Raw genomic sequence first — 16,016 nt, 5'->3', positions numbered from 1 at the left:
CATAAACCCTCTACCTCTGTTTCTGATGTCAGGGGTCATAGCATTGACAGTACACATGCCACTTCCCCAGGAAGTCCTTCTTGACAGACTCTGATACAGCTGTTCATATAGCTCTGGACTTCCCAAATGGAACAGCCATGTCTCTCTGGTCTCACCATGATTCAGTCATGGCACCCTGAACCACTCCTCCTCATGCTCCATGAATTCTCAGAGCCACTGCCTCTTGTTTTCCTCTGTTCTCTCAATCCTGCAACCCAGCAACCCTCACTCAGTTCTCCGCTCTCACGGATACCTGTTGCTCTAAGTCAGTGGGAAACAAAAAACAACTTCCCAGGCAGCTGGGAGAGCATGTTGGGGTCTTCAATATCCTTTGTTTGTTATATCCGAAGTCCAAGCCTGGTTAGGTCCCTCATCTTGGTATCTTGATGTCCCATGGGTTCCCAGTGTAGGGTCAACTGAGCCTCTTCTGATCTGAGGACTCCTCTGTAGAAGAATCCTCCTTTAAGCTCCTGGGTAGAAGTTAGTTCCTAAGGGCCCAAGGGCCCAGCTTCTGTTGTTTTTTGTTTGTTTGTTTGTTTGGTTGGTTGGTTGGTTCTTTGCTTGCTTTGTGTGTGTGTGTGTGTGTGTATGTGTGTGTGTGTGTGCACGCGCGCACACACACACACTCTTGTTGTTATTGCTTTGAGACATGATATCCTGTAGTTCAGGCTGGCCTCAAAATTAATATGTAACCAAGGGTGACATTGAACTTCTGATCCATTTGCTTCTGCCTCCTATGTACTGAGATTATAGACCTTCATCAGCACACCAAGTGCTAGAGATTAAACCCAGGGCTTCCTGGGCCTCTTTGGCAACTTAGGAAGTTCAGTTGGGCTTGGATGTGCCTTATTTATTGACTGGAAACCTCAGTTCAAGTGAATCCCAATATCTTGCTCTTGAACCCTTCAACCCAGAGACCAAGGTCAACTTCTTTCACTAAGTAGAAGCTTCCAAGTAGCCCAGAGGGTGTCTTAATTTGGGTTTTATTGCTGTGAAGAGACACCATGTCCAAAGCAACTCTTATAAAGGTAAACATTTAAGTGGGGCTGGCTTACAGGTCCAAAAGTTAGCCCATTATTATCAAGGCAGGTAGCATGACAGCATCCAGGCAGTCATGGTGCTGGAGAAAGGGCTGAGAGTTCTGTGTCTTGATCCATTTGCCTCCAGAAGAGACTGTCTCTTCTGCACTTGGCAGAGTTTCAAAGCCCATCCTCACAGTGATGCACTTCCTTCAACAAGGCCACACCTACTCCAACAAGGTCACACCTCCTGATAGTGCCACTTCCCATGGGCCAAGCATATTCAAACCACCACAGAGAGGTTGTGTGACTGGCCAGTCATTAGCTGTGGGGTTCTAGGTTCTTCTGCATTGTGTCTCCATGAATTACATGACTCACGAAACCTGGGAAGACATACATCCCTGCTCCAGCCACAGAGATACTGTGGCCTCTTCCTCAGTCACACCCAACCATTCATTCTTCATCATTCTTCAGACTCCTCAGCATACCCTGAGATTCACACCCTGGAGGTTGAGCCTCAGTTTCTCCTTTCCTTCCCATGTCTCCCTGAGGGCTTTTCCTGCCAGCTGGCTTTGTGAGCTCTCTGGTGTACACTGCCACTAACTTCAATGACAAGGAAAAGGATTCGAAGCTTAAGTCTTTTCTTAATGAGGGCTCTGGAGACTCTATTGCAAGCTGATTCACTTTTCCACAAGTCTACAGATCTTTCATCAAACCACAAAGGACCACAAAGGACCCCTTCCCCTGGGCAGCAAGCCCCTTCTCACCTCATACCTGCCACCGAGAGATTCCCCCCCCCCAAGTGGAAGCGGCCACAAGAAGACCCTCTGTCTCTATTACTGAGTGTTGGCACCTCATTCAAAACTGGGAAAATCCTGTGTGACATGACAGTGATGGTCTGGTGGACAGAATCTGCTGCAGCAGTATCCTTAACTTATGTCGTGCCCTCTCAGGGATGCTGCCTAGGTGGGCAGTGAGCGGTTTGCCATTCTGAGCTGTACTCTGCAATTCTACCTGTCCTTGATTCCTTTCACATATGCTCTGGACCTAGAAATCATCCTTTGCCACTGTATTCCAGCAAGGCTGCTCACTGTGCACCCCTCTCCTTTTACATCCATAGACCAACAGAAAAAAGAAAAAAGCACCCACAGCTTTCTGTTCCTTTAAGTTCTTGAAGGATACCTTCCTGGTTCTTCCACGAAAACAAATCTGCCTCCTGCTTGTTTTGGTTTTCATTCAACAAAATGTCATAAGAGTTTCCACCCTGCACCAGTGCCTCCAGGCTCTTGTTACACGCTTCCACTGGGGGCTGCCACTGAGCCCTTCCCATCACTGGTTCCTGAGATGCTCCTAGACACACCACTGGGGCTGTTTTTGCACCTGGGGCTCTATAAATAACATAACCTCAAGTTGTCTTATTTACAGCATTCTTAGCCTCCGCCATAAAATACATACAGAATAAATGCAAATTTACAAGGCGGGGCCTACCAGGTGGTGTGTGTGCATGCGTGCCTGTGTGTGTGTTTGTATGTGTGTGTGCGTGTGTGTGTGCATGTGTGTGTGTGTGTGTGTGTGTGTGTGTGTATCTGTGTCTCTCTCTCTCTCTGTGGCGCATTGTGGCTCCACCAGGGTTAACCTTGGGACGTCAACTGTGTCGCGCTTTCACACATCCACAGACAAGAACAACACAAAAACTGAGGGTGGTTAGCCCAACATCTGGATCCATCCAGAGCCTCCAATTCTCCCTTGTTTTTTTTTTCCCCCTCAAATAGTTCTCCCCACCCTTTCTCCAGTTTCTCAAACCAGGCATCATTCAAGGAAACTGAAGCCATGTGTTTGTGATTCACTGAGGCTGAACATGGCAGGGTGTTTTGTTAGCTCTGCTTCATGGAGAAGTCTCGTGTGTGTATGCTCGTGTGTGTGTGTGTGTGTGTGTGTGTGTGTGTGTGTGTGTGTGTGTGTATGTGTGTCTGTAGCAAGTGTGTGATGCATTTATATGCCCACGTAAGTATTGTTTTCCTTCCTGTTTCTTGTAAGAATTTTCAACGGAAATTTCTTAGAATCAGGAAATCATGTTTGGTCAAAAAAGTCTCCCCGCCCGTTCTCCCCCTTGCTGAGGCACTCTAGTTTGGCAGACTACGCCATACACCCACGTTCTGACTCCTTGGAGATGGGCTTGGGCCAAGCAGTCTTGAAGTCTGGTTTGGGAGCCAGTATTCAGAACAGCTTCTCCAAGCTCTGTGAGACAAGGCGGCAGGTTGGAGGTGGCCACAGACTAAATGTCAAACCTGGTATTGCCTGCACCACTGGATTCAACCCTGAAGTCAGGGTAGCCTTTCTGAGCAAGGCCCTGACGCTCTTCCAGTGGGTGCTGGGAGCCTTTCTTGGCCCCCTTGCCTCTTTAGCTGAGATCCTTGCTGATCATAAGAGGAAACACAGCTCAGCTAGGGGCTATGGTAGGACAGACCTTCAACCTAGGGACTCAGAAAGTCTCCATCTATCCCAGATGCCCATGGTCTTGCTGTTTCCCCTTCTGCTTCCTGCTCACCTTCCCAGGATCCATTGGGCAGCCACTTCTGAGAAGGTGGATCCCACATGGGTTACCGACTGCTTTTGGTCTCTCTCAGTCACAGTGGTGACCCAGAGGTTTGTTGTTACACTGCAGGTCTTGTACCTACTAAACAAGGTTCCAGATGACCACAAGCCCCTCATTCATTTCCTGGACCCTAAGTACTCAGAGCAAGTACCCAACATAGTTGGTGTGATAACATGTATACAGGGAAGGGGAGATCGGTGGTTTTGAAAGAGTTCTTACCATCCTCCTGTGGAGACTCACTGCCCAGGAGAAGCTCAGTCAGACAGCTCCATTCTAAGCTTCAGGACAGACACTGTCAGTCCAGCAGGAGGGGTGTTAGGAGACACCCCATCCCCCACATGCACAGGGACTTCCCTTCGCTCAGGAATGGTCTTTCTCAGCACATCCTGGTCCTGGTTAGCCTGGCAGGTGTGTTTAGAAAGTCATTACTCATGGTGGAGGCTGTACTCTCTTATACCTGACCTTCTGTACCGTGAGAGAGAGAGGCCGTTCCACAGGAGCTCACCTAGGAGTCAGAGAGGGTCGTCCATCCGGATGGCTGCAAAGGGAGGCTGTGTCTACAGGAGATCCTCTCCCCTGGAGGTAGACTTTTATCCTGGCTCCAGGAAAAGTGCTTCCTAAGGAACAGAACCAGGTCTCTGATGCAGCCACTGGGAGGCTGCTCACCCAGTGTGGTGTAAGTAGAGGCTCAAGGGAAGTTTCTGCACTTTGGAGGGATTCCTGGAACTAGATGGCCCATATTTTAGTGAACTGGCATCAAGACATCCTGCCTCAAGTCTTAGACAAAATTGCCTGGGGGGGGATTAGGGGTGTGGCAGAGCCGTCTGGGAAGTGGAACTAGGTGCTAACGTGGCACTTCCTGTCAGAGACTGTGCCTGCCGTCTGCTGGGGGGTGGGTTTTAGAAGGGCTGACAGGAGATCTCTCACTCATGGCCCAGACCTCTTCATAGTCACACCTCCTTGCCTGTGGGGGTAGACTACTTATAGCCTTAGAACTCAGCTAAGGTCATAGCCAAGGACTCACTCATCCCAGGGACCCAGGTTCATTCCTGTCCTCAGGTCGGCTGGTAGCAGGAGTCCTGCTGGACACCTGAATGCTTACTATGTGACTTCAGTAAGTTGCTACCAATATCTCAATGAGGCTCATTGCAGGGCAGGATGGCTCTGATGGAAGTTACCACAGGCACTGAGTGAGATTCCCAGAGCTCCCCATCAGCTCCAGTGCCCCAGTCTGCTGTTCTCCAGGCAACCCTAGATGCTTCCCCTAAAGCCTTTGTCTCTTTTACTGTCAGCTACTGTTTGAGGGGTCCTGTCCTTTTCCCAGTGGGACTCAACCTCAGGGCAGGTCTGAGGCAGCCTTGAGCCCTCTGGCTAATGGCCCTAAATCCCTGGAGACTCATCAAGCTATCAGCAAACAAACTGCCAGAGTCCCCATCCCACAGGTACTGCACGCAGCAGCTCCTTCCTGCCGCTCTCATCATTCCCACTGCCCAGCACTTGAAGTCACCTGCACCTAGCACTTGCCTGTGTCCAGTTTTATCGCTCCAGCCTGCTGGGGTCCTTATCTAACACACCAGCTCTTCCTTCCAGATTGTTGTCCTCTACAAACTGGGTCCACATGATGTCGGTGGCCTTGGCCAAGCCATTAATAAAATGAGTAGGAAGGGGAAGACTGAAAGCAGGCCCTGAAGACCCTGTCTACTGTCTGCAGCTGCTGTTCAACTCCATCTGGTCGCTGACTCCCCATCTGTTCCCCGAGTCCTAGCGCCAAGTGCTTCAATGCCCAAAACACACAGTGCCAGGGAACTCCCCTCAGCTTGGCCAGGGGACCGGTTAGCTCAAGGGACCAGTTCAAAGGAACTCTCTGCTCAAAGTCACCAGAACCCCAAACTGTCCTTACAGTCTGGTCCAGAGCAAGCCCTGGTTTAACACCACATCAACAAACCAACACTCAGGTCTAGCCAGGCCCTGGGTTCTGGGGACCTAGACACAAGTCAGACCAAGGACTACCCTGGGAAGGATCCAGAAAGCCTACTGCTTACTACATAGTTTAGACTAGCCTCAAACTCTCTGTCCTCCTGCCTTGACCCCAAGTGCAAGGATGAGAGACCTAGTCCATTTCCCTCATCTCAAATTCCTCCTCTGCCACCCTGTTCTAGATTCCAAGAGGACATGATGTCTAGGATGACATTGATACAGTGGAGATGAGGCAGGGAGTGGACAGAGAGGCTGGCCAGGAGGAAGAGCCTGCAGAGGAGAGTCCTAGAGCCCAAGGTGAACAGGACAGCTGGAGTAAGAATGAGGAAGGCTAGCCCAAAGCAGTTTTATACTGTTCTAGGGGTCACCCAGAACAAAGGCTAAGCCAGGGGTGCCCAGGGGTACTCGAAGCCTAAGGTCAGGCTCTCTGCAGTGAGGTCCATAAGTGAGGTGAGTGAGCAGGGCCTCCAGAGAATCTCCTCTAGTCCTGCCCACCACTGTGTTTCTTGATCAGTTATCTGGTCCACACTGGGGTTCACAGTGCCAACCTGGATGCTGATGTGAAAGCCAGGTAGGGTGCATAGGCAGGCTTCCCCTTCATCAGGAGCCTGGCATCAAGACCTCCCTTCCCCCACCCCTGCAGATTGAAACAGGCTGAGAGCCAGGCCAGCTCCCACCGTCTCTGTAAGCTAATGTCTCTAATCACCTCAATCTCTTGATCCCCAATTCCTGGGTACTCAGTAGTGGACCAGATGGCTTGGGAGGGGGCTATAGGCCTCTGGGCTCCCATCCTCCTTGGGGCTCCTCCCTGGGGCCTTTTACTGACCTTAGGCATTCCTAGGAGCACCTGCCTAACTAAGCACGGAGTGGGGAGTGAAACAGACAACACGGCTATTGTTCCTACCCTAAGTCAGGAGCAGTGTTTGAGGTCATGTCTATGGGACCTACTCTTCTGTCTGTAAGCCTTGCTCTAGCATCTCAGAGCTGGTCAGCTTTACTGTACTTAGTTACTCCCTCAGTCAGCAGGCTCACCACCAACAACCTATAGGCTGTAGCTATGGACAAGGCAGAACTCTAAGAGCTGAAGTGAGAAGGAATTGCATGGGCTGGATCACATGACAGTCATTTTCATCCCAAACTAGGCCTCAGACCAGGACCAAGAAACAGTGGGGAGAAGGATCAGGAACCCTGCTCCAGTCTTGAGTCTAGAGATTACTTCCTGTGTAGCCTGGCCAAGTGTCTTTCACCTTGAGCTCCCTTTTCCTTATGTCAACTCAGAGCCTTCTCAGTCTGACAGCCACTAGCCTATCAAGCACTTGACATGCGGCTAGTACATGTATTGATTTGTTAATTCATTTTAATTAAAATGTAAAGCCTGAGCAGGTTTGAATTTCACATTGATTTTGCATGGTAATTGGTTGGATATAGCAGGTTAAAGTATTATTAAATAGATTTCATATTTCCTTTAATTTCTTTTTTCTTTTTATTTTTTTTTTTTTTTTTTTGAGATAGGATTTCACATTGTGGGCTGTCTTGGCCTTTTTGAACTTTGTGAAGTTAACTAAGAGGCAAGGGACACAGGCCTACAATTCCAGGGAGGTTGAGGCCAAAGAGCTTGGGGCCAGCTTCTAAAAACCAGTCAACTATTAGCAAATCCAAATGATGAGAGGGGGGGTGCCCGACATGGGGATTCCTCAGGGTGCCACTGACTCACAAGGCTGAGGAATGTCGGAATGAGTGATACACAGATATTTGGGAGAACTGAAAGCTCCTGGTAGACTGAAGCATCTATGGTTGTCAGGCAGGATGTCTGTGCTGTCTCTTCTATCATGCAAGACATGCTCCATTCTGGGTGTAACAGAGAAGATGGAGAAATAGGAAAAGTAAAGTACCAATGAGCCATCTCTCTCCACTCAAGGAAAACTGACACTTCAGCCACAGATGCACAAGCATCTGTGCAGCTTAACACTCTCCCAGGTACCAACGAGCCCTAGCTATCGATTCTCAGATAAAACATGTTTGTAGTGTGTGGTTCTCAACCTGTGTGTCTCGACTCCTATGCAGGTCAACCAACTTTTTCTCAGGGCCTGTAAATCAGATATCTACAGTACACGCCACAGCAGTAGTGAAATTACAGTTACAAAGTACCAATGAAATAATTTGATGGTTGGGGGTCACCACAGCATGAGGAACTGTGTTAAAGGGTCACAGCGGTAGGAAGGTTGAGAACCACTGCTCTACACTCTCAGCTCTTAAGCAGCTCACCAGAAGGAGGAACCTCCAAAGACCAAACAGTAGAAGCTTCCACCCCACTCCTTGTGTCCACCAGTTTCAGGAGTAGTGCTGGTTTCACACAGTCTGTGCTCTCCTGACACTTCTTCACAATCTTGTTGGCCACTGCTGTGTCTTGCAGTCTCCTCGGCACTGCCAGCACCAGCTCGAGCAGCTGCCTGCTCTCTTGGCTATTGTCGACAGCTCCTGTCCCCTGCCTCACCTCAGCTCACCAGTCACATTAGTTGGGTGGTGAGTGAGCTAGCATGGGGTAGGCTCTGAGCAGGGTTGCACGGCCCCATGGAGAGCTCTCATCACATCCTTTCAGGCAATGATGCTCCCTAGGGTGGATCACGGAGCCCTTAGATTGTGACTGCATTTGCATTTCCTCCCGGCCGCCGTCCTGGCCTCCCACATCTAGGTGTCCATGGTGGTTCCTCAAGAAATCTGGTTCTCATCACACCCTGCACGCAATCCTTCAAGTTATAAATCTGGACTGCAAGTCAGGGAGAAGTCTATTTCTCAGGAGGCTCTGGGGCTCCCTGTGGTTAAATCACTTTCCCACTTTACATAACTTGAGAACTGTCTGCCTAGTGACAGGTCTGCCCTTTTTGGTGGCTGCCTAGCACAGTGGTACACAGACATCTTTATAGCTGTTCTTGGCTACTTTGTGGGTTCTTCTTTCTTCCACCCTTCTACACACCCTTTCCTTCCACCCTTTCAACCTCCTAATACTAGAGAGAAGAGAAAAATAGAGAGGAAAGGGAAGAAATCCCTCAACAAAGTCAGGGATCACAAAGTGGGTGATGTTATAGTTAGACAACTTCCTGCTGACTGGGGTGCTCAGTTCCTTGGAGCCAATTTGATCTTTGCTGTCAGGATATCTAATTTCTTCTCCTTCTCCTTCTCCTTCTCCTTCTCCTTCTCCTTCTCCTTCTCCTTCTCCTTCTCCTTCTCCTTCTCCTTCTTTTCCTTCTTCTCCTCCTTCTCCTTCTCCTCCTTCTCCTCCTCCTTCTCCTCCTTCTCCTCCTTCTCCTCCTTTCTTCTTTCCACACAACTACTTAACAAACTGAAACCAACAGTGACCAACAACAGAATTCCAAATGACACACAATTGTAGAAATTATCTGCTGCTGGCAAAAATCACACCCCTGCTAGAGCACGAGGCAAATCACAGTCAGCTGCTGTGCACAATCTGAAGTTGCCTCATATCCCACATCTGGGATTAAAACAAAAACATAGTCTTATAATATTTGTTGTTTTATTTTTTTAAGAAATCAAAACTCATGCCGGGCAGTGGTGGCACACACCTTTAATCCTAGCACTTGGATTTCTGAGTTTGAGGCCAGCCTGGTCTACAGAGTGAGTTCCAGGACAGCCAGGGCTATACAGAGAAACTCTGTCTCGAAAAACAAACAAGCAAAACAAAACAAAACAAAAAACCCCAAAACTCCAAAATTGTCACTACACATCTTTTTATCTGAGGACCAAAATTTAGTTTCTGCCCATTTCAGTGACTTCAGGGAATGCACAAATCACCCTGGGACACCCCTTGCCTCAAACCTTGGGAATCTTTCATTCTGTCCTTTCTCATCCTAGGCAGACATTGTTAGACATGCTGTCGGGAAGCAGTGGCCTGCTTCCTTTCCTCTGCACCCCTGGCCTCCCAGTCCCTCTTCAACATTCCAGGCCACATACAATCTGGTTCTGTCCTATAACCACACCTTACCCAGCACCTGAGCTCTGACTTCACTGAGCAGCACAGTGTCCCCAGACTTTAAAGTCTCCCTTGTCTTCTGCTACCCACTCCTATTGGCCCCATCTCCAAATCTTGGAAGAATCAACTCCAATGGTGCTGCCTCCAGGAAGCCCTCCCTACTATCTCAACTAGAGCACTCTCCCCTAATAGAAACTGCCCTCACCACCTTCCTTATTATACTGACTTGTCCAACTTTTGTAGTACAAGTACAACTTCTGTAGTACTCCTGTCCCCTTGTGTCCTGGTGTTCTCGTCTGTTGCTTTCCCTGTTTCCTGACAGAGTAACTACTTCCTAAGGTCTGGGACAGGATCCAGACACAAACTCAGACAAGTCTAGAGCTGGCCCGAGTTCTGGTATAACAGGACACTAATGTGGTGAATTAGGGCATATCCAATCTCAGAGACTGGCTTCCCCATGGCCTACAGCAGGCAGGCCTGACCACAGGGTTCTGCTGAGAGAGGGCAGAAGTAATCTTTCTTGGATAATGGTCACACAGCCTCATTTCCTCTGGCCAGCAATCCCATTACTGGCCTTTGGGATTTATGTCTGAGACCAACCCTAAGCCCATCACTAGCATATGGCATCCTGGCAGAGGAGGAGAAGGGAGAGTGTGCACCTTCCTTCCTCCCTCCCTCCCTCCCTCCCTCCCTCCCCACCTCGAATCCTCCCTCCCTTCTCTCTACTATCTTCCATGGAACCATGATGCTCTGGGCCTGCCCTGGACTGCCTCATGCACTTTGTTCAGACTCTAGCCTACCCCCAGGGGCACCTGTTGTTGAAATTATTTAATCCCGACCCAGAGTTTGGGTCTCAGGTAAGACATACACATCCTTATATTTACAATAAGGCTTAAATAGCACAAGAGCTGTGCAGATACTTACCTTCTGTGTTAATAGAATCTATTTTTCTATTGATAACCCCTAGTTATTATTTATTACTTACTATGTTTTATCTGCTCTTAACTCCAACTAGTCAGTCCTCCAGACCACATTTTCTTGACTCCCAACCCATCGCGGCTTCTCCTTCCTCCTCCTGCACCTTTTTCTCCTCCTGGTTCTCCTCTGACCCTCAGCTCGTGAAACCTACATCCTACCCATGTCTCTTCTGTCCAGCTGTTGCCCATTGGCATCTATACTTACCATTCAGAAACAACTGGGGGGCAGGGTCACTTGAGTCTATTGCGTCTACTCCAGATAGACTCCAGGTCTTGGGGACCCACACTTAGCATTACAATAGATAGCAGGATCAAACCTCAACAGGCACCCTAGGATATAACAACCCAAAACTGGGGTGGGGACAGAAGAAAGCACAGGGACCAGGAGAGGAGGCCAGATGTCAGAAGAGGACTCCGGGAGGAGGCATCTTCACTCTTGGTCTAATGGGAGGGCCAGTCCATGGTCAGGGCTAAGCAGAGCTGCTCAGATCTCAGGGGTTAGCCTGTTCTGAGGGGTGGGCACTGGCTGCTGGGAGGTATCGGGGCTGGCATTAGGAAGACCATGAGGAATGGGAGGATTATCTGCTCTTGTTTACATGATTAAAACCAGACAAATACTTCCTTTATCTGAAGGAATGAAAGGGCTTTGGAGGAAAATCCTTTTGGCAGTGAAACAAAGCACAGGCATTTCCTTAATTAATCTCTGACTCCCTCCTCCAACAGCAGAGACACCCTCAGTACTGGCCAGGCGAGGCGGTGGTCTGGCTCAGGTTCACTCTGGAAGAGATGCTTCTTGTGTTCTCATGTGAGGAGGGGGATCTTGTCAGAAGTCACATGGCCAGTCAGAGGTCACATGGCCAGTTGTCAGGCAAGGTCACTGTCTCTGCCTCATTTTTAGTTCCTTGAGGAAGCCTGTAGTAGCCACCTGCTCCCTGTCCGCTAGTGCTGGGCACTGGGGAGCCCCCAGAAAAGTCAGACATGTCCCTTTCATGTTCATCCAATCTTGGGACGGCATTAGGCAGGTAAACATGGTGTGACAACCAGGATCATGAGAGAAGAGGCTGAGGGCTGAGAGAGCCCTAGAACAGAAGCCTAACATTGGCAACGTCTTCACTGTAGAATTAACACATCCTGGTCCTGTCTGATAGTCAGGTGAGCATAGGTGGCTTCTGAAAAGAACCACGCAGAGGGGACAGCATAGGTACTGATCCAGTGGTGTGGTGCTCTGGGCTGGAGACCCAGGTTTCAGAGAGAGAGAATAGAGCAGAGAGGTTAGGAGCCTCAGGACTGGAATATCCACCAGAGGGAGACTTTCTGAAGCACATGAGGGTACATGTGACAAGGGAGCGAGCCACAGTGAACACAACAGAGTTCCTGGCCAAGGTCTTGTACCTCTCACAAACCTGACCCACCTTGCTTTCCAGCTTAATGTCCGGCCTTGCCTCCCTGGATGCCAAGACCTCCAGCCGCTTGGGCATCCTCACTGTGGCTTACTACCTGTGGACTACCTTTCTGGCTGTCGTTGTGGGCATCATCATGGTCTCCATCATCCACCCTGGTGGTGCAGCACAGAAGGAGACGACCGAACAGAGTGGAAAGCCAGTCATGAGCTCAGCTGATGCCCTCCTGGACCTTGTCCGGTAACTCCCCAGGCCTGGTACAGGTCCCCTGTGTGGCCTCCAGAGAGTACATAGAATGTGGGGGCTCAGGTCAGCTCTAGAGTATGTGTGGAGAACCCTGTGACCCTCTGGTACACTGATGTCAGTGGTGAACATCTGTGTCCCTCAAGCCATCTGTGTCCCTGAACTGCCTGCCGAGCTCTGATCTGCCATCTCTATGGGGTTAGGGGGCACGTAAGGGAAGAGTGGACTGAGGAAGGCTGTGAGCTGACTGGTCCCACAGCTACTGAGGGCACCAGCCTGTGAGGCAGGAGGCTAGCAGTTATGGGTCCCACCTTTTCTCTATTGGTACCTATGCCCTAGATGAGAAAACAAGACTCAAAGAGTGGGTGCCTTTTCCAGTTTATCCAGCAGGGAGACAAGGTGCCAGGATTCCATCCAGGCTGCCTGGCACCCAGGACGTCACCTTGTAGAGCCACCAACTTAGCCACTCCAGTTCCATGGACCTGAGCTCTGCCTCATAAGAAAGTGCTACAGACTTTGCCATAGAGCATGGCCACCATAGGCATGTCAATCACTCCACTGCCCCTTGCTAGTGCCAGCTGTGGGTCCAGGCTGTGGGTCCAGGAGGCTCTACCTACCCACTTCTAGAGGAGTCACTCTCTCGGGAGTGAAAGACCATTTCTTATTTTCTAATCAATTCAAAATGTAAGTCCTGGTCTGTCTAATTCCAGAACCTCAGATTCACCGATTTGACACAAACCCTTCCCTCTCCTTGTGAATCTGTATGCTTTGAGAAACTGCACTGGAAGTCTCTTGCTTGCCCTGCCCACTCCACTCTGATGGGACCCAAGAGCCCCCCTTCCCAGGCATGTGTGAACTGCTACAAGCATTCCTTGGTTGTATTTCATCCAGTACTTTTGTGGGTTCTAACCATCCTAGCATTGGGCTCTCCTAAAGTAATCCCTGTTTTATCTAGCCACTTATAATAACTTATAATAACTCTCTTCAGGCAAGATCTCTGCTCAGTTCCTAAGTACGGGTCCCCTCTGGGCTACCCTCTTGGTTGGGGTCTGTTCTTTAAGAGCCACAGCTGACCCATGGAGAGTATATTTATCCTTGTCAAAAGTGCAAGCTTTTCCCAGGGTCTTTGGGTATGAGTCAGACACAAATGTCTACATTCCTCAAATCCTAGGACACATACCATAGCCTCTGAGCGGTTGTCCTGACTCAAAGCTTGAAATAAGCATTCTTTCCTCCTCCTGGGAACTGATGCCCAACACTCAGCATCTCTTCCTCTCTTCAGGAACACTTACCCTGTGCATCAGTCAGTTACAGCTGCGTAACAAACTGCCACAAACTGATGGACTTGAATGATAAGTTGGAGTTTCAATCAGCTGAAAAGGTCTGCTGATTCAGACTAAGCCCACTTAGTGCAGGAGGCATGTGGTCTGGGTAGCCATGGAGCCTGGGACAGCTTGACTGAGACAGTTTAGCAGGCTGCATGTGATGGTCAGCCTGGTTTTCTCTTCGTGGCAGCATTTCTTGTTGTGAGAAGCTGGGCATTTTCTTACCACAAAGGTGGAAAAGATAGAACTGAAGCATGAAGCTTTTGCCTGTCAGGTGACATGACATCCTATACCATGACTTTAAATGTCCCTAGACACCAGTGTTCTCCAATTTTGGTCCAACCTGGAAACCTCTAGTGTGAACTCCTGGTCCCAACACACACTGTCTATGACATCTCCAAGCCCAGATCGCAGACCAGGGCCATCCAGTGCTTGCTTGCCATCCTCAGGACCACCTCCATCTGTGTGCAGTGGGCTGCCGGCTGTCTCCCTGCTCCAGCCTGATGCACTGTCAACAAAGCAGCTCAGTGTGCCATCCCTTCAGTGGCCATGGCTCACCCACAAGCCATCCTCACGGTCTCTACGGCTTGCTCACAAGGCATCTGCTCTGTCTCACACAGCCTCACTTGGGGCCTCTGAGCTCCGCTCTTCCCCTGACCCTTACCAGCTCAGCCATCCTTGCCATGCCGTGTGTTCGCGGCTTCATGCTGTCCCTGCCTCCCCGCATGGCCTCTCCTGGTGAGTGAGCATGCCTATTCTTCACTGCACTGATGTCTCTGATCAGGGCCAACTTCCTGTTGGAATATCCTTTTATGTTTGTAGGAATGAGTTTTTCTCCCAGCCCCTCACTACCTGACACTACTACTCACCCCCAGATTTCTTTATTTTTCTGTTACTTCCCTCACCCCTGGTGGTAGCAGATCTTCACAAGCCTGTCCTGGAGCCTAGAGAAGCATCTGGCTCAGAGCAGGCACTTCACATGCGTGGTTGTGGCACTGGCGGTGCTGTTGAGGCCTAAGTCTCTGAGGAGTCGCTGCCATTCAGACACAGCATCTGCCAAGCCTGAAGCTGAGGCCCAGAGAAGTCCTTGGCAACTCTTCAGGCTGCGTGGTGGGGCTGACAGGGGCAGGAGGAACATGGGTGTACTGGAGGCCAAGGCAAGAGGAATTTTTGAGGCCTCCTTCTAAGAGCTGTTATTTCTAGGATTATGCTCCTGTGATCCATCATTTCTCAGACCCTGTGATTCAAAACAGCTTTTTCACAGGATAGGAAGAGCAGCTAGCTCATGCACGGGGAGCCCCGCCCTCCTGCCTTGCCTTCCTCTGCTTAGGGTTGCCAGGTTCTGGGTCCCATACATGTGTCAGAGTCAAATGTTCCAGTCTTGGTCTGCTCTTGGTGGCTTTTCACATGGTGACATCAATCCTTCTGCTTCAGTACACCGCAAAGCTGGGGGGTTGGGCATCACTGATGCCACATTTTTGTGGGAGGGTGGGGTTTCAGGGAGGGTCACATACTTCCTAGGTGACAAATCACCACCAGAGAGACCTGAAGTCTTACCTCTCTTTTTCTGACAGCCACTGTGACCTTGGGTAGGTGGATCTCCTTTCCAAAGTCCCTTCAGGCTCTGTAGTTGCACATACAAGGCCCACAGCCAGCAAGAGGCTGTGGGGGCATGAGCAGACACTCTTCCTGGAGGTGGATAACGGAGAAAACATGGCAGAGTTCAGCCTCAAACAGTGTGAAAGCCAGTCTGCAGTGGCCTCAAAAGTCAGGAGAGGGTGCTGGGAGCAGTGCTCGCCAAGGCTCTTGGAGAAAATGAGGGGGCCAGAGCAGATGTCTGCTAAGTGCTGGTGACTGAACAAGAACATGTATGACCAGAATGGAGACCCTGGGGATACAAGTGACAACGTGAACCATCAGAAAGACAAGAGGCTGGTCATACAGGGAAACAAGGCCCTAGGGCTGACCGCTAGAAGAGCAAAGCTGCATCTCATGTCTCAAAGATGACTCCAGATCACTACAGACGACGTCCCTGGCTGACCTGCCAAGTCATTCATTCACTTCCCAGGGCTCAGAGTCAGAACCCTGACGTCGGCTCCCACTGCGTCCTCAGAGAGTCCACACAGAACACTAATCAGAGCTGACTGCTGGTTTTTTCCACCTTATTAAAACACCACAGAGATTAAGTAATAACTTGGCTCCATTTGTAATTCCCCGTTAGCATCCCAGAGGCTGGATGAGTCTCTCAGGAGCTCTACTTGTAAAGGAGCAGTCCCCACCTTTGGGCCTTGGTTGGGGGCAGGGACATTTGGACCCATCTCAGTGAGAAAGTACAAACAGCAGATATGGAGGGTAATCTCAGCAGGGAGCCAGGCTAGACCCTGGGAATTGCAAGAAGAAGAAGAAGAAGGAGAAGGAGAAGGAGAAGGAGAAGGAGAAGGAGAAGGAGAAG

At 49.9% G+C, this 16,016-nt stretch overlaps 1 protein-coding gene across 1 annotated transcript in view; it reads left to right on the top strand.

Annotated features, from left to right (window-relative positions):
• The window catches only part of Slc1a7 (solute carrier family 1 member 7), a 43,312-nt gene that overhangs the window by 11,899 nt on the left and 15,397 nt on the right, over positions 1–16,016 (top strand). The window contains exon 3 of the mRNA XM_028785897.1: positions 12,021–12,236. Coding sequence (XP_028641730.1) covers positions 12,021–12,236 — 216 coding nt within the window. The remainder of the gene's footprint in view (positions 1–12,020; positions 12,237–16,016) is intronic.

This window comes from Grammomys surdaster, unplaced genomic scaffold, assembly GCF_004785775.1.
Source record: "Grammomys surdaster isolate TR1022 unplaced genomic scaffold, NIH_TR_1.0 100, whole genome shotgun sequence".
Lineage (NCBI taxonomy): Eukaryota > Metazoa > Chordata > Mammalia > Rodentia > Muridae > Grammomys > Grammomys surdaster.
Note: the sequence above shows the minus strand (reverse complement) of the source record. Positions and strands in the feature narration are given on the sequence as shown.